We start from the raw sequence: 26,779 nt of genomic DNA on the forward strand, positions 1-26,779 counted from the left end.
GCGTTGGTCAAGGTGACATTTCATTAATTTTTTTTTTTTTTTTAAATATTACGAAACAATAATACAAAAAAGTTAAGTGTCTACCTAAAGAATTACATAAACGTCCAGTAGTATAATTACATAATATCTTTAAAACTGTTATGAAATAAAACTTTCATTTCTATGTTTAAAATTTTAAATTACACGATTCACAGTGATGCACCACATGTCAATAAGTAGTATCAGTGTTAATTTTTTTGATTTATACATACTAACAAAGGTGCAGGGGAGTGAAAGGAAACGGGATAGGGAGGGGGGCTTACAGAAGCCCTTGTGCAATACTACAGAAAAGTTATGAAGGTAAAAATTGTGCAATTTTTATCATTTCATGTTTCTGTAAGATGATTGAATCAATGTCAATATCACATAAGTACAAAATACGTTCTCTGTGAAAGGCACTAAAACCAAAATGAGATTTTTTTCCCCTTCTTGAGGTGTACGCATCTATTTGTATCACTCAACAGAAAGCGATTTTGCAGTGCATGGGTAAAACGTGTGGCTACTGCAGAAGGAGATAACAGAAATGAAACAGTGACAGGGAGTATGGCTTGTTCCAAAAAAAGGAAAGCACAGGCAGAAAACTGAACTTTGAGAAGTGAATGGTCAAACCAATATATGTTCATTCTTCCTGTGGGTAGTTCAAAAACAGTTTGTCTCATGTGTTCCAAAACCATGGCTTTAGATAAAAAGTAGCAATGTGAAGCGCCACTATGAGAGAAAACACTGATCATCTGCACAAACATATCCATAGCAGTCTGAAATGAGGGCACGTAAAATATCCAAAATGTCATCACACTGTGACAGATACACCAGATTCCTTTCACAGTCATTTCAAGTTCAGCAGCGTGCAAATGAATGTTAAATTAAAGTAGAATGGATTTTGGGGCAACATAAAATAAAACACTTTATGATGGGAACTTTGTAAAGGAGTGCACTTTTTAGTTTTAATCAGATTGTTCTCTTTTCTTTTACTTAAAATGTGAATGTGATAGGCCTACTTTTATTTTTTATTAGACAGAGTTGTTTATTTCTTTTATATGTTATGTTAAAGACAGTTATTTGTATTCTATACAAATATAAGGCCAACTAAATTCAAAGGGTCCACATGTTTAAAGTTCTTACTGAAAATTGAAAAAATTTAAGCTGCAATGTTGTGGTGATTATACTATGTTTTTTTTTTGTTTTTTTTAATCGACATTCAATGTCTACAAAGAATATAGGGATCTGAATCATAGCATAAACGTGAGGTTCAGACCTTTGATAGGAGAAGATTTTGTTGGTTGGACTTCTTAATTTTAATTCAATAATCCCTGCTCTAGTATATAACTCGCTATTCTGCCAGGTAGCTTACAGTGCTGACAAAATTCTACAAAAGCGTAATGATTATCCCCTACTCATTATTCCAGTTTGCAGTATTTTTGCTAATTTATGCAAAGAATGCAATACAATTACCCAAGTAATGAAAGGCGCCAGTTTTTTAGCATGTCAGGAGCAAAGGTATGCATAGAGCAGTGCTTTCTGTGGTAGCACACTTTTTGTAACCCAAAAAATCCCAAGGCACATTACGATTATACCAACCCAAAAAAACATTAAATCTCTTAGATATGCTAAACTGTCTGAAGGGGCGGGACAGGGAGAGGCCAAAAAAAAAAAAAGCGACTTTCGCTGATGAACACGCATCCAGGCAGACCCCCAATACATCTCCTGGCTGCTAAAGTCGTCTCTAAGGGTTGTGTCTGCAAAACAGTGATCATGAAGCTGCTTTTATGTCGGCATCTCAAGGTAGTCCCGACCACCTTGGACAGGTCTCGACCATCTGAGGAGCGCGTCTCACTCAAGTCTGGACCCTGAGACACTACACTGGTATTTCCATGGTGCACCAATTGAAAAACATTTGTGTAGTGTGATTATTAAGTAACTGATGATAGTATTTATGAAGTTTACACACAAGTTTTAATGTATGCCCATTTAAGAGATTCATTAAATTAGTCTTTAACAGTTATTTTGATAATTTTTTTGACTTTGATACCTCTGTATCTCGTATGCTATGTCAATTTGAGAATGAATACATAGGCCTCATTTTCTTAATGCCTTCTTTTCAACTTGTTTTTTAGGAAGGTATTTAAATTCAGGTTGTACTTGCTTTTGTTAAAAGTTCAGGTTTAAGGTCATTGTTTAAGTTTAAACTATGCCATTAATTTTTTTTAACTTGTGTTGACTCTACATTAATTTGTGATTCAATGTGTATTTACTTAATTTTACAATTATATGTTTAAATGTTAGATGAGATTAACTGTGATTAATTACATGCACTTATGCAATTAATTAATTTATTTAAATTGATTCCCAGCTCTAGTAAATATTTTATCAATTAAATTATACTAACTCAACTACCTTTCTATTTACATCATTCAAGACCTAATTGTTCATTGTGATGCATACTAAATTAAAAATAAAAAAAAAACAAAACAAAAACCCTGTGCTCTCTACACTGACATCATCCTATAAATGAACTTCAAGGCTATTTTATCATGTTACATTTACATCCAACTCAAGGAAGAGATGCGTGCATAAAAATTAATTGATATTTCAAAAGTCAAACTTGCTTAAACCTCTTCCAATTTTGTTTATCTGCCATGGCCATCATCTGTAAAGCATAGAATTTCCATACTGAAGTTTTATACTTAATACTCTCCTTTAACTGGTTCATTAGAGCCTAAATTGTAGGCAGTTATTTCTAGTGAAATACTGAATTTTCACAAAAAGGTATCTAACAAGTCATCACATCACAACAGATTGAAATACTGTACGGGATCATCTCTATCTGACAAATCTGTCTTGCATAATGATGACAAGGCACAAAATAAAAAGCACTTGGGATCTCTATTAAACCGTGTGGACCCCACTAAAAGTCTGAAAATCAAAATTGTGCGTGGGGCTCCAGAAAAAAAAATTATAAACATCTTATAGTGTTATAAATTACATCATACAAATGAATATGTTTGGGACTAAATATTGTAGCATAGTATAGATAGCTCAGCTCTTTACAGGCTATCTGGCTGGATGGGATGATATGACTGTGTTTGGCAGCCAGCTGGGTGGGGCTGGTAGCAAATCTTTAAATTTGGAAAGTGTGAGAAAGAGGACAAGGACTTATTTGGGAAATTTATAAATTACAACCTCAGGTAAACATTAGTGCTTGCCTTTGTGTTGGCAGTATCGCAGTGATCATGATGAGTGTAATGGAAATTTATATGTGTATTTATAATTACATGTGTATTTATAATGGCTGTGTATTACCACTCATATTTTCAAACCAGCTTTGCAGTTCCTTGACTGTAACATCCACTGTTTTCTCAACATGCAATTGAAGGTCATCTCTAAAGTTGGTGAGATTTGGAGCTTGATATTCGGAAAGGTAATGACTGTATCGGAACTACTCATTGATTTTCCCCACTTTTTAGTTTTCAGTCTGTCTGAGATCTGTGCCTTATCCTGGAACCACATTTTTACACTGAGCAAGTTATTCTATATCATAAAAGACCATTCTTCCATTTGCTGTGCAATGTGCTTTGCTCTCCCTTTAATGCTAGTTTTTTTTTTCTGAGCTTGCATAACTATCCTGTGTGATCTGAGTGCAGAAAAACAAAGTGCCCAGGACATGTGGGGCAACCAACACAGGATCTTCACTCCAGAAGGTGTGTGTATAGAACAGCCTAATTGCACACCAATCACGCACAGCTCACGCTTTGCTTTTCGGGCTGAACTGGCATTTTTTCCATACGTTTTCCATATCAGCTGTAATAAGTCATAGACTTTTTCAATCATTAGCTGACAAGTGTTCATTTTGAAAGCAGAAGATGGCTGTGCACCAGTTGAGGAAGTAACTGTCCCTTCCACTGGATAGGACAAAAGGGCACAGTGGAGAATAAAGTGAAGAATAAAGTTACATAAAAGACTTCCTAGACTCTTTAGCTCAATTTTTAGCTGTCCAGTATTTATTTTGTAAACAGAAGAGCATTTTCATGACAAAGGCTCAGCATGTGGAAATGACTGCCCCATCCAGTGGAAGGGATGGACGGGAAAATTAATTATGAAATTAATATAGACTAAAGTCTACAGTCTGTTAAAAAAACATATGGAACAATTTTAGCTACACAGTGTTCACTTTGCAAGAAACTTACAGAGACACACATATCTACAACAAAGGCTCAGGTGGAAGAGATGGAGGTGCACAGTAGATATGAAAGTGTTACAGGAACAGTGCTGAATTGGATTTTTAAATACAGCAGATAAAGATTACCTTTGAATGCTTTCTACAAGCTTTTTAAAAACATTTTATCAGTTTTAATTTGCCATGATATACTGTGTATGTAATATAAGGCAAAATTAGTTAAATAGAATAATGACACCTGCTATGAAAATGAGATCCTTCCCAAATTTAAAGGGATGATCATGACAGGAAAATGATTTTTTTTTTCCAGAGAACTATTTCACTCACATGGTTTGAATCACTCATAGGACAGAGGTGAAATTTGTTTCACAAATAAGCCTTTCCTGTGGAAGTGTTTTTTCCCTCCCACAGAAAAAAAAAAAAAAACTACCAAGTAAATGTTTGTCTTTTAACACTAGAATCCCTGAAGCCTACAAAAAAAAACCTCCTAATCTGGGGTCACGTTAAATTTCCTCGCACCTCTTCATCAGCATCTTTTGTTTTGCAAATGTGTCGATCAGAACCGGCAGCAGGCAGCCTGCTATCCCATCCCCCACTGCTGCAGCTTTAGTCCTTCACAAAGTTCTCCCAGCTCAAGTCTGTTTATCTGAGTAAATAATATATCGTTATTTGGAATATATACATTTCATGTGTGTTCCATTTCTACAACGATTTGTGTAAATGTAGGAAGACAGGAATGCGAGGCAAGAAATGTTAAACACATAACTAGAACAGAAACTTTTTTCATATTCTACTAATAATTGGCAAAATGCTGACATGAAGTGTATATAGTGTGTGAAGACTGAAGTCCAAATAACAAAAAACACTTTCATAAAAGACACAGATATAACAAAACAAGTGTGCTTTTTTTTCTATAATTTAACCAAAGTAAAAGAAATTGGGACAGGGTATGACACTGACACCCACACACAAACACACACACATATATATGTCTGCTTAACTCTTGCAGAGGTAAGAACTGCTGTCTCCAAGTTGAGAGGTTGTGGATTCGATCCCAGGTCCTTCACCATTAACTGTTTTGAGTAGTGAGCGCCTATTATTATTATTATAAAATTAAAACATCCATTTGATTTGAGTCTGTAACAACCAGTGTATATTTATGATACTTGTAAAAGTTAGCGTTTTGTTTTATTATTCACTTTTATTTTCTGAGTCACGTTCACCCCAGTCTAACACTGTTACTTTACAAAAAAAGGATGGTGAACTCAGATGAGGGTTCTAAATCGGAAAAGGAACAAAAGCCCACCCCCCAAGAAACATTCACTTACACATAAGAACAACGCAGCTGCACCAGGTGTAAAGGCGAAAGATGGCACTGTTTGGATACAGCAACAGGTTGGATATCATCCTGTCAGTGAATCTGCACACACGCATGTCCTTCAACGAAACAGCAGAACCTATAGAGCTCACCAAGGTATCGTGCAAAGTCCTGTTTGTGATTATGTTTTGTGATGGTCTTTATATAAAAAAAACATTTATATGTTACTTATATAAAATGCTGTGCATGAGCAAAAAGTGGGTAGGGGGCTGTGCATGCAGGCACAAAAGCAGATCTCTGACAATCATATTACCAATCCAGGGACAATGAATTCCATGAGCAACACATATCTTCATAATGGGTGTTCTACAAGAGGGGCAGATGCATTTTTATGACCTGTTGCACCATATTCAGCCCTTCGTTCATAATTCTGGCACAAGCATAACCAGCGCCTCCTCGTAATACACAATTTGGGAAACACAGTTGCCATATCAGCCACATCGAGGAGTTGGAAAATTTTATGCGCGTCCCCAAGTCTGACATCATTTTCACCAAGCCCAACGTGAGCCCAGCATAGACAAGTCAAGTATAAACCAGCCTTTAGTGGAATGTGGTTCATGAAACTCCAAAGGGGAATATAGTACCAACAGAAATGGCCTTTTGCATCTGTTACAATATAATTAGTTTAAAGTTTCAATGACTTCATTCACTACTGACAAAATAAGTAGAAACAAAAATCACTAAAGCCTATTTTTGGTTGCATTTGTGACCATTTTAGTCACAGTCTGGAGCCCTGCTCTGGGTGTTCAGGTTTTCTCCCAATGTACAAAGACATACAGGTAAGGTGGACTGGCAATACTAAATTTGCTCCAATATGTGTGCTTACCCTGTGCCTTATGCCGGATGTTTGCTGGGATAGACCTGCTTCCCTGTGACCCTGCTGAAGATAGACAGGTTTGAAATATGAATAGATGATGAGCTATATGCTGACTTCAAATTGTTTACAGCGCAGGATGTCTGCAAAGTCATCAACTCACAATGAAAAGTCAGTGAAATTATTCTAAGTAGATACTGCTCCAGACTGGAGACATAATCAACATATCTGTACACAAAAAAACTTGTGGACACAAGAGAGCCACACTGTAAGACTCTCTTGGAAAATACATATGTGAGGCAAGATATTTCAGAAAATATGTTGCAATTAGGCTGTACCATCAGCTTTTCAAATCATCTAAATAGTGTTACAGTGAAAAGAAATTCCTTTCTGTGAAAAATATATATTGAGTAACTATATTTTTAACCCACAAGCAAAACAGATAAAGATACAGTGATGGAGACAATATAAACATTATCTTACTATGTGGCACCTATAAACTAGGAAACAAATGTAGGTTTCTGAATTAAATTGACTAAGCTAATATTACAACAAAATTATATGAAACAAATTGCATTAAACAATTCCCCATGATTCCTGTTTGCCATATCCTCACGAAAGTATGCAAAGAAGGCAATCTCACCATCCAATCAATGTGCACAATGTTAAGTATACTTTGTATAAAATCAGCCTTCAGCAGCGCAGTCAAAGCCTACAGCTCCAATCTTGTCTGTGTCTCTAATATTACAAGAATCTGAATATTATTATTATCATTATTGTTGTTTTATTATTTCTGTTGTAACCTCTAATTTCTTGCTTCTCCAACCCCCACCATGTTCGTAACAATTCAGTGACCAAGCTGTCCACTGCTGCTTCGGTTTTGTTTTTGTGTACTTTACGGATTCTGCTGTAACAATTGCAAATATTTTCAAGAAGAGTTCTTTTTTGTAAACCTACAAATCCTTGTTTTGGAGTTATTTAAGTTCAGCATAAGGCAAAACCTATTTCTTTAGTATCGAGCAGAAGGCACGCCCCATTATACATTTCTGCTAGCATGTTAAAAGACAGTAACACTTTTATGTAGTGCTCTTTGTGGAAGTGGAAAGAAAAACACACCTGCACACAGAGAACATGAAAAATTCAGACGACGACTGCGCCTGGGATTTAAATTTAGCAGTGCTAATCAATATTTTTTTCAATTTCCATCATGTCTGCTGTGTAGTGCAAAGTGTTATATTAGTATTTCAAAATGTTTCCAAAACAACCACTTGTAAAATATTTAATTGTTTAGATACATAATTTTTAAAATATTACTGTCAAGTAGAATTAATCATGGCATTTCATTATCCATCCATTATTCCATTTTCCAACCCGCTGAATCCGAACACAGGGTCACGGGGGTCTGCTGGAGCCAATAATCCCAGCCAACACAGGGCACAAGGCAGGAACCAATCCCGGGCAGGGTGCCAACCCACCACAGGACACACACAAACACACCCACACACCAGGGACAATTTAGAATCGCCAATCCACCTAAACTGCATGTCTTTGGACTGTGGGAGGAAACCGGAGTACCCGGAGGACACCCTGCAGACACGGGGAGAACATGCAAACTCCACGCAGGGAGGACCCAGGAAGTGAACCCTGGTCTCCTAACTGCGAGGCAGCAGCGCTACCACCGCGCCACCATGCCGCCCCGCATCATTATCACCAACATAAAGTTATGTTCCTGCTACTTTATAGTATGTATTGACAATGAATAAAACATCATACAAAAACAATTTGATGTATAAAATACAGTACATATGAAGAGGATGGAATTAAGTTGTGTATATTTTCATAGAATATTTACCTCCAATTTTGATACCATTTTATGTTTTTATCTTGTAATTTGCTCTTGAAAGGCACAATTAAATAAAATCTATTAGTACAGTTTGCATTTTCTACAAAAGAAAGTTTGAATTTGCTCTGTGAGGACATAAGCCACAAAAGCACAGATCACATTCACATGCTACAGAATAATAACAGTTTAAAAACCATTAATCGTCTAATGGTCTATAAAGTATTCAATTTAAATTTTATAATTTATGAAAAGGTTCTCCCTGAGCCTTAACTGGGGTTTGAACAGAGCTCTTTATACAGGTAGTATGCCATTTAAACATTTTACTGCTCCACTTGGTGGATTTTCAGGGGAGTGTAATTATATTACTGAAATGGATCAATTGTCCGTACTGCGGTACAGGCAGGGTACAACAAGATACAGTATTTCTCACCCATTCTGGTTGAATGCATCTGAGTGGACAAATAAAGGGTTTTACTTCAACTGTTTGGTAAAGCGTCTTTGTAACCCAGGAATACCGCCGACTTTCAAGTAAGTTAAAACAACATGTGAGACATGCAGTACAGAAATGTGAATTTCCCCTTGGGATTAATAAAGTATCTATCTACATGCACACACATAAATCAATTTAAGGTGAATAATACCGTTAAGGCAGAAAACTGGTTTCTTAATAATCTGTGTTTACATGCAAAAATAATCATTGGGAGTTCTCCTTTATCTTGATGCTCTATCATAAAACTGTGCAGAAAAAAATTAAACTTCATCATTGGCCTCTGTGAATAAGAAAACAAGCATGACCTGTTATATTTTTCTTGTGTTATATAAATATGTGTAGTCAAATTGACACTTATAGGTTTCTGTTACAGATTTCAAGCAACAAACTCTTTTTTGCTTGGTGTTTGATTGAGCCCTGCAAAAGGACCCGATACGTGTAGTTCTTGCCTTACACCCACTGCTACTGAAACAATAATAATGCAGGAATATTTACCTCAATAAGATAAGTATTGTGTTAGGCTATTCATTACTTTAAAAAGTAATTGGACTACTTAATTCATGTTACTTTTAATGTGTCAACCTCCTACTCCCGAGATTGTGTTGCCGAGTTTAGCACTGTATGTTCAACTCATCTAAGAAGTGGCAAGAGAATGATTCAGGAAACCTTATATATGTTAGATAAATTACGGCTCTGAAGAGTAAACATTTCTTTGCATAATTTCTGTAGAAGACAATCACTGGAAAAGCAGGGGATAATTTGTGGCATGTAACAGATGCACACCACAAAACATACTACTGACTTCAATTGATCCAGGCTTTTCTGTATGATAAATTCAAAGGCCTGTTAGAAAGAATGGATCTAATGAAAAACTTAACTAAAATTCCAAGGGCTATATAAATACTATTTTACTCATTTACTTATAGCTCATGCTAAACTTCAAACATGATACACTGTAACACACTTATCACTGTGCATGCCAACACTGGAATGTTGGTGTATTTTTATAGTTGAAATCAAGACAAAGACATGCCAAAAAGAAGAAAGTTTGAAAAAGTATGCATTCCAGTGCGTTCTGGGATTTAGTTAACTGATTTGGAGGATGCAACATTTTCATTTAAATTAAGTACTTAATAGAGTCAGTTATCACATTTCTGTTTATTTAATATTTTATAAATAGTGAGCAATGTACAAAAATAAAAGCAAAACCATGTAATTACATACGTTAGGAGACAACATTAAATATACGATTTTAAATGGTATTTAGCTGGAGAAGGTACTGTTCAGCATTATATGTGGATTAGTACCAAAAAGAAACTACATTTCTATAGTAGGGACGTGTTTTAATTTACAGCAAGATGTTATTTACACAGTTATTATAATGCTTGAATTTTGCATTGGCTACATTTTCTATAAAAATATTTTATTGTGATATGCCAGGGGTTCTCCGATTCGGTCCTAGGGGCACACTGTGGCTGCAGGTTTTTGTTTCAACCAGATTCATCAGGGACAACACCTGATAACAAAGATCTCATTAACTGGTATTTTTCTTTTTCTAAATTCTGAAAAACAGAGCAGCATGATTATTACATTTATAAGATATTTAGAAATATTTCTGCTTTTGCTATAGATTTAAATGTTTACATCTCTTTTGTTGATTTCATTATATTTTGCCCTTTCTCTGCAGTTTTCCCCCTATGTTGTATCTTATTAATGATTATAAAAAATGAGCAGAGCAGACACCCAGGCAAACACTACCGAATAATCAAAGGCTGCAACTACTTTAGTATCAGACCCACTAATTAGCAAATAATGGATTAATTAAACAATTAAAACACCTGGAAAAGTAGAATGAAAATCAAGATGAAAAAAAGAGAAAAAATACAATATTCCCATATAACTGCTTGGTACATTTTAATTTTTTTTTAACCAAACTTAGTTTTCTAATTTCTGTATTGTTCCCAAAACACAGAACTTGGGAAATAACAGTTAACTTAATTAGCCCAGGAGTCCAATTAAAAACAAACTGGTTGGAACAAAAACCTGCAGCCACAGTGGGTCCTCAGGACCGAGTTTGGGAAGCACTGTGATAAGCTATATAGATCTTCTTATTAAAACATGAATAACATTAGACTGACAAGTCCACTCTCAAAGCTTGTCAGAATGAACTTTATCTTACAATTTTTTTAATAGCACCTATCAATAATCAATTAGCTAGGTTTTGAGGAAAATAAGCATAACATTCTCAGAGAAGACTTATAAAATTATAACATCAATACATAAATATATTCAAGCTGAGCATGTCCAACAGCCACTGTCCATATTTCACACATATGCCATGCCATGTGAATGCTTGATTGACAGTTTAAAAACAGCCTTAGATCAATGGGCTTATATAACGTTAAGCAAAATTCCTGTGTCAAAAAAGTGTATCTGTGTGTATGTCTAAGAGACCAGACAATAAACCATCATTTGTAAAAATAATATAAAAAATGAACATATAACCTCCCACTGACTAGCTGCTCTCCAAAAAGCAGTATGAAATCCTGCTTAAAATAATATTTTATTTTTCAAATGTGATAAAATAGATCAATAGTTAATTCTACTAATCTAAAGCAGTTAAAAAAAAAAAAATAACACCACCACTGTCAGCTTATCGCAATGATTCTATATAAATATCAAAACCGATTATTATACAGGATGATTATTTCATTTTACAGCCAATCTGTGCTATCAACTTTGATGTCAACAGGATAGTTGTAAGGCACTGCTGCCCACATTATACTACTCAAACGTTTATAACACTTAAAGGGGAAGGGCCACAGAAAGAATAAATGAAGGAGAGAGGAAATTACATAATTGAAAAAATAAATTAAACTATATAAAAGAATACTGAAACCCAATACTCCATTTAATGATATTTTGAGAAGAAGCTAATGTAAATGCAATAAGGGATATTAATTACCAATAGATAAAGACAATACACACACAGTTAAAGAAACTGAGCCAGATACCTATGACTCCCTTTCCACATACGCAAGTGGATTATTTAGTGCTTCACATTTACATTGCAAATGCATAGTCTGCAGTAACCCTTGCAGTCTATAAATCCTGCTCAATGCAGCAAATTACAGGTAACCTTGGTTTATTTTCAGGTGGACTAGCGTTTTAAAAACCTACCAAAAAGTGCAGGTGCAGCCTCTTGGTTTTCCGCATGCTTCTTATTACACGATGACCCATCTTTTTAGCAAACCAGAGAGATGTCAGCATCCTAATAGTCACCCAGGTTCCCCCAAGTTCCTTCTATACAACAGCAGATAACAGAACAATCACCCATTAAGCTAGAAGGCCTGCAGAGCACAGCACCAAAGGCTGGATTTCTCTCTTTGCAACAGACGTGCAGAGCTTAACGAAATTCCTGTCTGCTGTCTCCCTTGCTTAAAAAAAAAAAAAAAGTGAATAAGCAGTTTTAGCTGCACTGAATCAAACAAAAAGCTTTTGATTTTACCATTTCAAAGCAAAAGTGAAAAAAGGCACACAGCAATAGAAGCATACCAGCATAGCCTTAGCTCTGCTATCTAAAAGTAGTATATGAAATACCTGCTACCAGCTTTGAATTTTCATTTGAATCTTTTCCTTTAAAGATGTGCTGACCCCCACCAACACATAAGATGTCAGCACAGATCCAACTGATGCGATTACAGGCAAATTGATTTCAGCTAGTATACTGCTGAATACAATTTCCATAATGGCAGGTAAAAAGAGAAATAAATATATATGAATACATGTAGTGATTCTGTCATAGACATGGTAGAGTTCAAGGGATTCATTAAAGGAAGCACAACTAATATTTAATTAAGGAAGGAAATAACTGATATACTGTTTATATATTGTAAAACATAAGCAGCATCTTTAAAACGTATAACCAGTACACACAATTAAACACAACCATTATATAGTACTGATTTTAAACCATCCTCTGTGCCTACCACGTTAACAAAAAAACACAACAGTTCAGAAAACAATTTCCCTTAGTGCTGTGAAATATTTCATAAAAATTATGCTTTGCAGTGGTGTTTTCTTTATCTAGCCAAATCTCATCTATCTTCACCTACCCTCAGGTTTCAAGAAATAGAACAGTATGAATTGTTGCAGAAAGAATTGAGAACACAAAAATTTTCTTAAGTTTGAAATGGAGTGGAATTGTCTAAATTATTTAAGGAGCAAATCATTTCTGACGGCACCCTGTTCCTCACAGGGCATCAGTTTAAGTTCTACTGTATAAGAACAGACAATCACCCAACAATCAACTTATCTATATTTTATAATGCACCCTCACAGTGAACATTTTAAGAAGGCAGTCACTGTGCATAAAAATTGACTGAGTTGTAGATAAGAACCGGAATACATTCGCATGTAATATAGCGTCTATCACAAGGACTTTATAAACAATATCCCTTATAAGAAGAACAATGCAATTCATAGGCAGTGACATTTAAGTTCAACATTTTACATAACTAATTGTAAAAAGTGTCAACTTTATAAATTTTTGTGTAATGTATGATCATTCACTACTGCAGTACACAATGATGTAATGGTTTCATACATTGTATACTGTGCTGTTAATTGTAATTACTTTTCGTATACTTATGGATTTCATGGCTAATACAGAATACAACCCAGCCCCACCATTTGATCTGCATCTCCCCAATCAGTTCTGTAGTCTGAGAGAACCAGTGCCTATTAGTGGGAATTTTCCAGGATCCTTCATCGATGATTACTAAAAATCGAACAAATCCTCATCTACATTATTATAAAGAAAACAAAGAACAGATCAAACTGTTCTTTTCTGTGTCTTTACTGAATATTTGTAAATAACAGATGTCAAAATTGGAAAAAAAAAAAAAAAAACTAAGTACTTTAGTAAAGAGAACAACCTCCTTTTGCAAGGAAACCCATACCAGTTTTTAATCCTGTATCTGCGATTATGGGAGTGAAGTGTTAGTCACTGTTGCTTCAGTATGGCGTAAAAGTGAAATCAGCTTCAGTATGGCCTGCAAGTTTATACAGTGTTATGAAAAAGTCAGTTCACCCCATGAAAAGGTTAATGCTCTTACACTTATTTTAATGTAAGGTTATTTAACCTTCATTTCTTGTGTTTTTCTAGTTTTAAGATCACTTCTAATGTTTTTCATTACATGTTTTTAGTCATTTAGTTTTTCATCACTTTTTAGATTTTATTTTTGTTTCTCACCATTTTCTAGTTTTATGTCTTTCTCAATTGCTTCAAAGGTGCGTGATTGAGACCCTGCACCCACGGATCCTTATAAACAAGCTGGCGCAAGACAAAGGATCAAGACCAGAAAAAAACAAAAATAAACAAAAAAGATAGGAGGTTAAAGGACAGAGAGAAAGGAAAGAGAGGGAATAAGCCAGTGCTTAGAGAGAAGCAGGGAGACAGCAATGGTGCCCTAGGAGGTCATGTGTGGCCAGCACTCAGGACGGGGTACAAGGATCACATCTGTTGAGCAACCAGGGAGCAGGAGTGATTGTTAAACCTTGGAGTATACTCTTGCTGGGTGGAGCGGTGGGAGGATGGTGCGCTTCTGTCAGGTGGAGCTTGCAAAGGCAGCAGTGGGCGTGGCAGCAGGGTCCAGTGGCTCCCTGTGAAACGGGCAGCGGTGACATAGGCCATATTTGAAGGATGTCTATGCCTGTTGGTGGACGTCGCTCCATGCTGCGAGGTCCAAGTAGGATAAGCTGGAGAGGCGTCAGATTTTAAAGGGAAGCACTGGGGATTGAGAATTTAAAAGAGAACTCCTGCCTGAATTATAACCTTGTTTTTATGGATTTATTTGATCATTTTTTAACCTCTCCTCCACACTTGCACATTTTTATGGATTATTTTGAACAATAGTTTCTGTTGAGTTTTTTTAATAAAAGCACTTGCACTTTTCACCATCCCCTTCCTTGGTGTGTTTTGTCCTCACCTGTCACACTCATCTCGGTTATGGTACTGACACAGTGTCAGGTTCAAGAGGCTACCCAGAGCCGACCTGCTCAATCACACAGTCAACTTAATACATGAATACAGAAAACAGCGTAATTATAAAAATGGAAGAGTCAAACAACTAGGATGTTTTGTTTTCACTTGTTATTTTAACCTGCAAAGTTTTAAATTTAAAAAATGTCTATTTAATTAAAAAAAATTCTCATCCCTTTGTGAGAAGAAAAAAAAAATCTTAGTGATACAGCCATTTAAAAAAAGCAAGGAATGCTACCTACAGCAGACTGGATGGAATCACCCCTCTTTTTAGAAAACTTTAAGAATGTGACTGCACTAGTTTGAAATAAAGAACACCAGGCAGAGCAACAAAATCTTTAAATGGTAGAACATTAGAACAATCTAGACAAGAACAGGCTATTCAACATAACAAAGCTTACCAGTCATATCCACTTAATTCTTCTAAAAAAACATCAAGTCTAGTTTTGAAAGTCCCAAAAGTCTTACTGTCTACCATGCTACTTGGTAGCTTATTCCAAGTGTCTATGGTTCTCTGTGTAAAGGAAAAGTTCCTTTGTCTGTGCAAAATTTACAATTAACCAGTTTCCAACTGTAATCACTATGTTCTTGATGAACTCATTTTAAAGTAACAGTCTCAATCCACTGGACTAATTCCTTTCATACTTTTAAACACTTCAATCATGTCACCTCTTAATCTTCTTTTACTTAAACTGAAGAGGCTCAGCTTTTTTCTTCTCTCTTCATAATTCATTCCCTGTAGCCCTGGACTGAGTGTAGTCACTCTTCTCTAGTGCTGCTATGCCCTTTTTGTAGCCTGGAGACCAAACCTTCACAAAGTACTCTAGATGAGGCCTCACTGGTACATTATAAAGCTTCAGCATAACCTCCTTGGACTTGTACTCTACACATTGTGCTATATATCCTAATATTCTGTTTGCCTTCTTAATGGCTTCTGAACATTACCATTTACTGATATTAAATTTCATCTGCCACAAATCTGCCCAAGCGTGTATGCTATCCAAGTCCTTCTGTAATGATATAATGGATTCTAAGTTATCTACCAATCCATCTATCTTGGTATCACCTGCAAACTTAACCAGCTTGTTACTTATATTCCTATCAAAATCATTTATATATATTAAAAATAGCAGACGCACTAGCACTGACCCATGTGGAACACCATTCTTAACAGCAGCCAATTCTGGCAAGGATCCTCTCACCATAACCCTTCGCTTCTTGTGTCTGAGCCAATTCTGCACCCACCTACATCTAATCCCACTTCTTTTAGTTTGATGCCCAACCTCTCACGTGGCACCTTATCAAATGCTTTCTGAAAGTCAAAATAAATAACATCATATGCTCCACTTTGATCATATCCTTTGGTTGCTTCCTCATAAATTCCAGCATGTTAGTAAAACATGGCCTCTATCCTTTGAAACCATGCTGACTGCTGAACGGAACTGCTACCACGGCAAGGATCAGGGACTACCTTTTTTTTTAATGTAGAATTTAAGTTGTGCTTTGTCTATAGACTGTGCCTTTCAAGAAAAGATAAAACCAACAAATACACAATTGTAGATGAGAGCTAAACTGCAGCAAAATACTCTATAAAAATTACATGCAAACAAATTCTGTCTTCTTCATAAATATTTTATGTATCAGAGTCCTAAACAATGTGACTTCAGTATAGTTACTAATGGTTTTAAAGTGCTTAATGTTATTATGTTTATATTTTGTACCTTTCTAATATGTATCAAGGCTTGAAATTCAGCACAAACATAGCAATCGCTACTAATTTTCAATGCGCAAATTTCCTGCACATAAATTTATTTGGTAATCACATGTTATTATTCATTACAAGAACAGTCAACAATGTTTTTAAATCACTAATTTATAATAATGGCAAATTTGTTACTTAGTACTTTTTTCCATTGTTTACATTTTGTTAAGGCTGTATGTCTAGGATGTTGCCTTCCTAATGCAATTGCTCCTGACTGTAAAATGCAGCTGTAGAATATGGCTATCAGGCTGTTCAGGTGAGTTGAACAAGTGTGCAGCAGAAGTCAAGGACACTTGGCATGATTTGCCCTTTGTTTAAATTGTGCTTTATAAGAAACTCAATTAAAGCTTGTTAAACTTGAAGGGTAAAAAGAGGCTGAAGTATATTTTTGTGTGCCAGTAATACATAAATTAAGGAAACTGACTTGGACTGTTAAATAATTTATTTATTTATTTATTTTTGTTTTGTTTAACCCTTGATCCAGTTACCAGGGTTACAATAAGCCTTACTTTAAGAAGTAAGAGCAGACCAAGTAATTTTTATATTTATTATAAAAGAAAATCTTGAGATGAGACTTTTGTCAAGAGGTTTTTTCTAGTCCCACCCTCCTCTCAACCATTTTTCAACCACGCCCATGGTCTTGTCACCTCCTTTTTCTGAATGCTTTTGTCAGACACAGTTCCTGCACTCTCAGCTCTTATAACTTTTTACGTTTTCCTCACTTTAACTTCCCAATAAAAGATGACTTATTATATCCAATTCTTACTGAAGAATTTCATTCCGAAGGGTTATCAACAGAAGAAATGAGTACATGGGCAATCCTAGCACCAAAAAACGATGACGTCAAACAAATTAACGTGAATATTGTTGATCGGATAGATGACAGATTGGTTAAATGCGTTTCAATAGACTACGCCGAAACAGTTGGTGGTAATGTTGCGGAAGATGAAAACATCAACTTACAATATCCCGTAGAATATCTACAGCTGTTAACACTGGCCAGTCTTCCACCGGCCGAATTACTGTTGAAAGAAGGATGTATCGTAACAGGCGACAAGAAAGGTAATGTAGTGATACGTTACGTTGTCACGATGCAAGTCCAAACTAACAAAATCAAAATTCAATGTGATATTGATGAAAAGTTAATTAAAAAAAATTTTTTTACTGAAGTTTTGCAGTAAAAGTGTAAGTTTAAAAAGTATTTGCATGTTAATTTCAAAGCCAAACACAACAAAGACATATAATACAACAAATACCTCTAATGCAACATGAAACATAATTTTCTTTCAATTTATTACGTTTTACTATATTTTTACTATGGTTAATTACTTGCTGTAATGTAAAATAGTTAGTTCTATTATGCATATGTAACACTTCCCATGAAAATAACAACCTGTTTAAATTGTACATCCACTTCCCCATATGCAAGCAGCAGATCCGTGAAGTGGCTAGCGTGTAGCACCTGCCTGGGGGGTTGGCGAGCGAAGCGAGCAGGGGGGACAGAGCCCCCTAGCTTACAAAAAAAAAAAAAACACTTCACTTTAGAACATAATTTTATGTGGCAAAACAATTTATATATTGATTGTCAAGAAATAACTTCTACTTGGAAAGTACTGAACTTGTCTTTTAACACTAGAATTACCAGAGCCTACGAAAAAACTTGTAAATCCGTCCCACCTTAAATCGCGTCTTAAATCCGTTTGCACCTCTCCGCCAGAGTCCTTTGTCATCTAAATGTGCTGATAAACCAAAGCTACTAGCAGCCAGCTATTCCATCCCCCCACCGACTTAGAATGAACTTCTCTCCTAGCTCAAGCCTTGCCTTGATTTGATTTGATTACCTGGGATTGAAGTGGAGTTTTACAGTGGAAATAATTGTAGCGTTATTTGGAATACACGCATTTCATGTGTGTTCTATTTCTATAGTAGGCTGTGCAAACACATTTTTAAAACAGAAACGTTTTTCATATTCTAATAGTAAATGACAAAATGTAGGCATAAACTATATAACGTATGAAGCCTGAAGTCCATATATCAAAGAAACACTTTCACAAAAGGTACAAATAAGAAAACACGTGCGCTTTCATTCAAAAAAAAAAAAAAAAGCCGCGTTAGCATGCCACATTGACACACTTATTACAACCGCCGCGGTGGCGTAGTGGTATCAGCTCCTGACTGGGGATCAGAGGGTGGCGAGTTCGATCCCGCACGGCTCCACTTCGAGAAATTAACTGCTCTTACTCTTACAATTTTAGAATAACAAAATAAATTTGATTTCAGTCTGTAACAGCCGGTGTAACTTATGACACTGGTAAAGGTTAGCTTTTTTTTTTTTTTTTTTTAATTCACTTTTCATTCTCGCAGTCGCATTCAGAATCAATCCATACAACCCCATCTGACACAGCTGGTTTCACATAAATAAAAGTGCACTTTTATTCAAGACTATAACCGAAGAATAAAGAAAGCAAGTTACAGTTGGTGGTTGATACGACAGCTTGCGTGGTGCAATGTTAAGAACTGCTGATTTCTGATCCGTGCTATATAAAATCATCACATTCAAATATTAACAGTTCCCACACACCCAAGGTCCGCCATTCCTACATTTACGACATGTGTACTTGTTGCAGTGTACACACCTCTCTGTGCTATGGTTCCTATTACAGTGAATGAGCACCTGACACTGTACTTTCTTCCCTGGGGGAAGCTGAGGTCTTAGAACGGAAGTTTGTTGACGCTGTATCATCTTTTCTTTTTCCATCGCCTTTTCCTGTAAGAAGCGACGACGAAGTTCCTCTGCAAGGTGAGCCATGAACACTCTTCTTTTCTCAGCGGACCCCGTGCATGCCTTATACAGTACGTGTGCGTTCATCGCTGCTAGGTCAAGGATGTTGTAGAACACAGCAACCGGCCACCTGCGTGTTCCTGTTCGCACTGAACAAGCACGCGCCTTCTGGTCCATGATGTCAACGCCACGCTGGGGAAAAAAGAAAGACAAATATATGTGACATTTTGAAGAAATCATTTTATCACCAGAATAGCACCAGAATACTTCGTCACACTAATATGTTTTTCATTAGCATACCTTCATGTGGTTGTAGTCTGTGACCGTGTTTGGTTTTTTTTTTTTTTATCTTGCCCAATCTCCACATCATGGTGCATTGTGCTGAGAATGCAGACAGACTTCATCTTTTTGGGCACATACACTGTCAGCATGGCACTGGGAGATCTAAACACCAGCGTGGAGAATTGTTCGTGTACTGAACTGACTTTAGCTGCAGGTGGAAGTTCCCGTCGCACTTTATTCATGGTGCCAAGCAGAGCTGCATTGCGGTGCAGCTGTCTATTAGCCAGCGAAAGTGACGTGAAGAAGTTGTCTGTTGTTACGGTTCTGCCTTTTTGGATTGCGGCAGATTTGGAGACAAAGTACATGTGCAATGCCACTCCTTATTTAGGAAAAGATCCCAGTCGTCCCACGGGAGAAAGACTTTCCGAGTCTGTGGTCATAAAGCTTATGGAGCCATTTCTGGACAAAGGCAGAACCGTAACAACAGACAACTTCTTCACGTCACTTTCGCTGGCTAATAGACTGCTGCACCGCAATACAGCTCTGCTTGGCACCATGAATAAAGTGCGACAGGAACTTCCACCTGCAGCTAAAGTCAGTTCAGTACACGAACAATTCTCCACGCTGGTGTTTAGATCTCCCAGTGCCATGCTGACAGTGTATGTGCCCAAAAAGATGAAGTCTGTCTGCATTCTCAGCACAATGCACCATGATGTGGAGATTGGGCAAGATAAAAAAAAAAAAAAACAAACACGGTCACAGACTACAACCACATGAAGGTATGCTAATGAAAAACATATTAGTGTGACGAAGTATTCTGGTGCTATTCTGGTGATAAAATGATTTCTTCAAAATGTCACATATATTTGTCTTTCTTTTTTCCCCAGCGTGGCGTTGACATCATGGACCAGAAGGCGCGTGCTTGTTCAGTGCGAACAGGAACACGCAGGTGGCCGGTTGCTGTGTTCTACAACATCCTTGACCTAGCAGCGATGAACGCACACGTACTGTATAAGGCATGCACGGGGTCCGCTGAGAAAAGAAGAGTGTTCATGGCTCACCTCGCAGAGGAACTTCGTCGTCGCTTCTTACAGGAAAAGGCGATGGAAAAAGAAAAGATGATACAGCGTCAAAAAACTTCCGTTCTAAGACCTCAGCTTCCCCCAGGGAAGAAAGTACAGTGTCAGGTGCTCATTCACTGTAATAGGAACCATAGCACAGAGAGGTGTGTACACTGCAACAAGTACACATGTCGTAAATGTAGGAATGACGGACCTTGGGTGTGTGGGAACTGTTAATATTTGAATGTGATGATTTTATATAGCACGGATCGGAAATCAGCAGTTCTTAACATTGCACCACGCAAGCTGTCGTATCAACCACCAACTGTAACTTGCTTTCTTTATTCTTCGGTTATAGTCTTGAATAAAAGTGCACTTTTATTTATGTGAAACCAGCTGTGTCAGATGGGGTTGTATGGATTGATTCTGAATGCGACTGCGAGAATGAAAAGTGAATTAAAAAAAAAAAAAAAAAAAAAGCTAACCTTTACCAGTATCATAAGTTACACCGGCTGTTACAGACTGAAATCAAATTTATTTTGTTATTCTAAAATTGTAAGAGTAAGAGCAGTTAATTTCTCGAAGTGGAGCCGTGCGGGATCGAACTCGCCACCCTCTGATCCCCAGTCAGGAGCTGATACCACTACGCCACCGCGGCGGTTGTAATAAGTGTGTCAATGTGGCATGCTAACGTGGCTTTTTTTTTTTTTTGAATGAAAGCGCACGTGTTCTCTTATTTGTACCTTTTGTGAAAGTGTTTCTTTGATATATGGACTTCAGGCTTCATACGTTATATAGTTTATGCCTACATTTTGTCATTTACTATTAGAATATGAAAAACGTTTCTGTTTTAAAAATGTGTTTGCACAGCCTACTATAGAAATAGAACACACATGAAATGCGTGTATTCCAAATAACGCTAGAATTATTTCCACTGTAAAACTCCACTTCAATCCCAGGTAATCAAATCAAGACAAGGCTTGAGCTAGGAGAGAAGTTCATTCTAAGTCGGTGGGGGGATGGAATAGCTGGCTGCTAGTAGCTTTGGTTTATCAGCACATTTAGATGACAAAGGACTCTGGCGGAGAGGTGCAAACGGATTTAAGACGCGATTTAAGGTGGGACGGATTTACGAGTTTTTTCGTAGGCTCTGGTAATTCTAGTGTTAAGGCAGCACATACTCTCCATATGGTTATTAGATCTAAAGTGCCAACCACAAGCATATGTGCTGCTAAGACATATAACAAAGTTTCAACTTAGTAGGAAAGCTGTGGGAACTAGGGTAAAGATGTATTTGCTATTTCCTTAGATTTTCTTGGAAGGAGGTCCATATATGCAAACTTTCAAAATGCCACAATTACCATTTTTAATACCATTTTTCAATTAACCAGAGCAATTGTAACTATATATTAAATTATCCAGAAATATGTAACATTTCAGTATTCAGCATGGCAAATACTGACTTTTTTTCTCGTTGCAGTTTATATTTCAGGCCACCAGAGCTTAATTATCCATCTTCCTAGCACTAATGTTGTCATTACAGTCCTGTATTATTTTATTTTTACTTGGATTTTTTTTTCCTTTGTGCTTTCTAATAACAATGTAATAAAATGTGCAGAGCTTTAAATAATAACCACTAAATCGAATGTTTGTGATAACTGAATGTTTGTGATTTGTCACCACAATTTCACTATAAAATTACAAACGTTCACCGAAGTGTGAATTCTGTGCTGAGTGATATACCTGCACCTATTTACACCTTTTATTGTGGTAGTATGTGAAACAAAGTCACTAATGCACCACAAGCAGCTTTTGCATCTGTAACACAAAAATACAATGAAGTTTCCTCAACTCCCATCTCCCAACATATTAAAAAGACTGACGACAAAGATGTGTATTAGAAAGGAATAGACAGGAGTAACTGAAAGAGATGAAGAGACTATGGCGCTACAAAGAAATGTCAAAACGAAAATAACAGATGTGGGAGAAGGATGTGACAATTTTCAGAGTGTTATGAAGAATGTGTGAATTCTGGGTGGGAGAATATATGTAGTGCTTTGACAGTGTTGTGTAAAAACACTGAACAACTCCTCTATTCCTCACTGCATGTTCATTTTTAAGCTATACATAGAATACAGATCTGTAGCACAGGTGCAAAAAACACTTTGCATTAAGTTTAATGTACCTCAGTGAGAAAGAATTTCTTCTTTCGCACTGTATGAAAGTGGTCTGATAAATGCCCATCAACTGGTTTTGTGAAGGATGTGTTTGTTAGACCACAGAGAATATGAAAATATGGAAAGCTTCAGATAAGCTGTAGACATTCAGTAAAATGTCAGTTGGTAGAGTTAAACATTTCAAACTGGTCTCAAATCTTCAGTAAGATATATTCTTTGAGGAGGGGGAGGTGAGGAGATTAGGAGCACACGCTGATACAGTGCATTGCCGCACCCACCACATGACAAACCAACTCAAGACCCCAGGTTAGGACCCGAGTGCAGCCATGCAACGGGTGACACCTCAGCACCACACTAGTTCAGATGGAATGGAACCAGTGTGAAGTTTTATATGGTGGCTAGAGTGCCAATTCTGCCACCAACCCCCAGGTTTTTCCCTGCAGGTTGGAGGGCCTACCTACAGGGCTGAGTGCAGATTAACGTCATACCCAGGATGGAGCAATTGCAGGTCATCCATATAAAATATAAATAGTGTTTACTTTTTTTTTTTTTTTTTTTTATAGTAATATTGCTTTTTGTTTGTTTGATTTTTACTCAGTTAATTGAGTTGTTAAATGGAACCAGGGTATATGAAGTTATTTGCAAACTCATTTAGTAAAAAGTATTGTTAATGGTGGAGCTCATTTTAAAAACTATTTTAAAAAATGTTATTTGAGACAAGGTAAATAAGCTGCATCGATTAATTCATTTTTTAACTACTTTGTGCCTTATCTAGTATCATACTGTGTGTCAAGTGAATTTATTAAAAAAATCCTCACATTCTTCTGCTGCCCTCCAAGAATTTCTTTAAGCTTTATAAAATCTTACACTAAACATTTCCATTGGCAGTGATATATACCTTAGGAATCTATCCCTGTTTGGAATGTAATTATTTCAGTTTCAAGCACCAGGTGCTCCCTGTATGGAGTTTGCATGTTCTCCCTGTGTGTGTGTGCATATTTCCCCCCAGGTGCTCTGGTGTCCTCCAGTAGTTCAAAGATATGCTGGTTAGTTAGACTGGAAGTACTAAGCAGACACTTAGTGTGTATATGTGTATTCACCCTGCAATGGGCTGGCACCTTGTTCAGGGGCTATTCCTGCTTTGTGCCCTGTGCTTGCTAGGATAGGCACCAGCTATCCTGTGACCAGCAGGTTTGGATGAATGGAGTATTGTTTTAAAAATAAGCTTGTTTCCCACTTTTCTCTTTTAGTAATATTCATTTGAGAAATAGGTTTTGAAGGAAACAAAAATGTTTACTTTTTTATTATACGACCATTCTTTATGACTCTACTGCCATTATAATAATCCTTTTCTTGGGCCCCAGTATGGTTCTGATATTCTTATCTGGGGACTTAGATTAAAAAGTTTAAGAAACCCTGCACTAGATGATTCAAAGGGAAACTCTGCTTGCAGCAAAGCAGTAAGGTGCTCTGCAGATAGTGTGGGACTATCCCCCTTATTTCACACCCTCCTCTTTGATGCACTTTATAGACTCTGTGGTGGACAAACCACCATATCCACCCCTTTGATGAGCTCTGGATGCTGAAGGGGACAGCAAACTTCAGCGCAATGTTGAATTCGAAGAGAAACCGCAGCTGGTAGCCAGGTGTGCGATTTAGTGGCATAACAAGTGCAACATGTGTTTGTGCATTGAACCACCTGGCAAAAAATTACGATAGTACGACTGGTATTGGGGTGAATGGGGTAATGGAGAGTTATTCGTTATTTGCTTCAGTACTGTTTTGGTACTGTGGACCCAAAACTGGTATTGATGCCAAAGTCAAAATTTTAGTACTGGTCCAACACTAGTCAGAAGGCTAGAAGAAGCTACATGTGTCCATAAGAAAGCTGGGTATCTCCTCTCAGAAAACAATTTAGTCATTGCACTTACAACCAGGAAACCACTGCTGCCAATGAGACTTGCAGCCTCTTAGCTACTCTCTTTAGATTTAAATTTAATTTTTGTTTTTTTTAAATGGGTATCAAACCTTTTTTTCTTATCATCCTTCATCTGCAGTCCTAGTAGGAGCGCTGCAAGTTCCATTTAAGGCTGTATCTCATTCTTTTCTGCAGTTATGATTCAGGCTTCCAGGAAACCAAGGATAGATGGAGGGTAAACATATTGCCTGCTAGTGTTAATGGTACTCTCTATCTTTTCCAGAGCTTTTGTCCAGTACTGAGATATGTCTGGTGTTCAAACTTGTAATCTATCCTAATAATTCAGAAAACACTTTTCTAATGATCATGTACTACAGTTTTAAATGGCATTTAGCAAGAAGAGCAATTACAGAAAATATAAAATAACTGACCAAAAAAAACTGCTTGAGGTATTTGCACAAATGTTTCATTTCTAAAAATTTAATTCTACTGATTTAGCAACCTAAATCTAATATTTTCAGGAGGAATATGATTAGAGTGTTAAAGCATTTAATAACAAACACACAAGAAGAGTAAAATAAATCAAAATTAACTTTTAAATACTTTTAAATAAACTTTTTAAATATGCTTAATTAAGACATTAATTACTTTTCTAATCTAATGTTGACTACAAATAAGTATACTGTATCTTAAAATGCCTGTTCCAATCCATCAGTGCTGTAGCACCTCCTTGAGGTCAGTATTAATAATTAACTAAGCACCTCATAATGTACACTTTAACAGCAACATATAGAAAAGCTCTGAAATGTGAATCATAAAATGTGAATAATTGCATAAAGAATGTGTCATTCATGCATTATAAATAATCCAGTTATTCAGGCCTTAATACTCTTTTTGGCTTTGAGTTTACTTGTCAATATCATGCAGAAAAGGAGAATAAGGAGACCAATAATATGTATTTGTTCAGCCTTGCTCATGCTGATGTAAACCCGTAGATCCAATTTCTTCAATTATTAACTACTAAACAAGAGACTACAATAAAATGAAAAACAGAAACAAAAAAGAAATATTAATTGAACCTTTCTGAAACTATACATTCAAATACATGAAGAAAAAGGAAAATGGGAGAATACTTTTAAATTGATGGTTGCTGAAGATGACCTTCTCAAACATTACCAAACAGCACACTTTGTGGAGATAGAGACAGATTGAGTAAATATATGACGCAAATTCAAAAACAGGGTAAAAATATACTGTTTTGTATAATAATACATAAAGCTTTTAAAAGATCCATGAAGCGTTTAGCAATAAAATACCTCAATTCTGCCCTCTAGGGATATAAAAACTAACTTCACAAAATATGCAGTTTTTATTTCTTATTTGGATATGATTTAGATTAAGCTAGTTAGATGATGTCATGTTACAAACTGTGACTCCAATGTCTTTAAACAAAAAAAAATCCTACTGCTTGTTGATTAAGTCTCTATCATCAAAGTGTGGAAAGGTGACTCAGTAATTTCTGCTCTTCAAGCTTTCGAAGCAGGCAAAACCAAAGACTAATGTAATTACTTGTGCAGTAAACCGTTAACTATTTACCTTAAGATTGTCATGGATTTTTGAGCAATAAACATTTTGCGTTTAAAGCTGCCAAAGAGAAACTATACCCAATTACCTTTCAACAAATGCGGAAAGTACATGTTGAACACCTCAAAAGTCACAGTAACCAGCAGCACAAAATATTACCTGAAAAGCAGTGGAAGTATTTTGTGACCAAGTCATTGTTGAGAAGAGTAGCTCATCACTTTCTAAAGCTTCAGGGCCATCAAAGATGCATTCCAGGGACTCGACCTATAAAGGGGCAAGTTACTGTTCCTGTTTGAACAAGAAACTGCTGCACAAGGAAGTGATGAAATAATACAAACAGAAATGCATGCTTAAGCGTCACATGAAACGTTTTTTTTTAGAGAGACCCAGATATAGACGGATAGAGAGACAGAGAGAAATAGAACTTTACTT

General features: G+C 36.5%; 1 protein-coding gene across 17 annotated transcripts in view; it reads right to left on the minus strand.

Moving 5' to 3' along the window:
- Positions 1-26,779, minus strand: part of dlg1a (discs large MAGUK scaffold protein 1a) — a 525,807-nt gene that overhangs the window by 302,170 nt on the left and 196,858 nt on the right. For 2 of the 17 annotated variants that reach the window (XM_051923943.1, XM_051923942.1), the window contains exon 1: positions 26,507-26,717. The exons of the other annotated variants lie outside the window; for them this stretch is intronic. In XM_051923943.1, coding sequence (XP_051779903.1) covers positions 26,507-26,542 — 36 coding nt within the window. In that variant the 5' untranslated portion in view covers positions 26,543-26,717. Of the gene's footprint in view, positions 1-26,506; positions 26,718-26,779 lie in introns of those variants that run through there. 17 annotated transcript variants of the gene reach the window in all.

The sequence above is a fragment of the Erpetoichthys calabaricus genome, chromosome 2 (assembly GCF_900747795.2).
Source record: "Erpetoichthys calabaricus chromosome 2, fErpCal1.3, whole genome shotgun sequence".
NCBI classification, from domain to species: domain Eukaryota; kingdom Metazoa; phylum Chordata; class Cladistia; order Polypteriformes; family Polypteridae; genus Erpetoichthys; species Erpetoichthys calabaricus.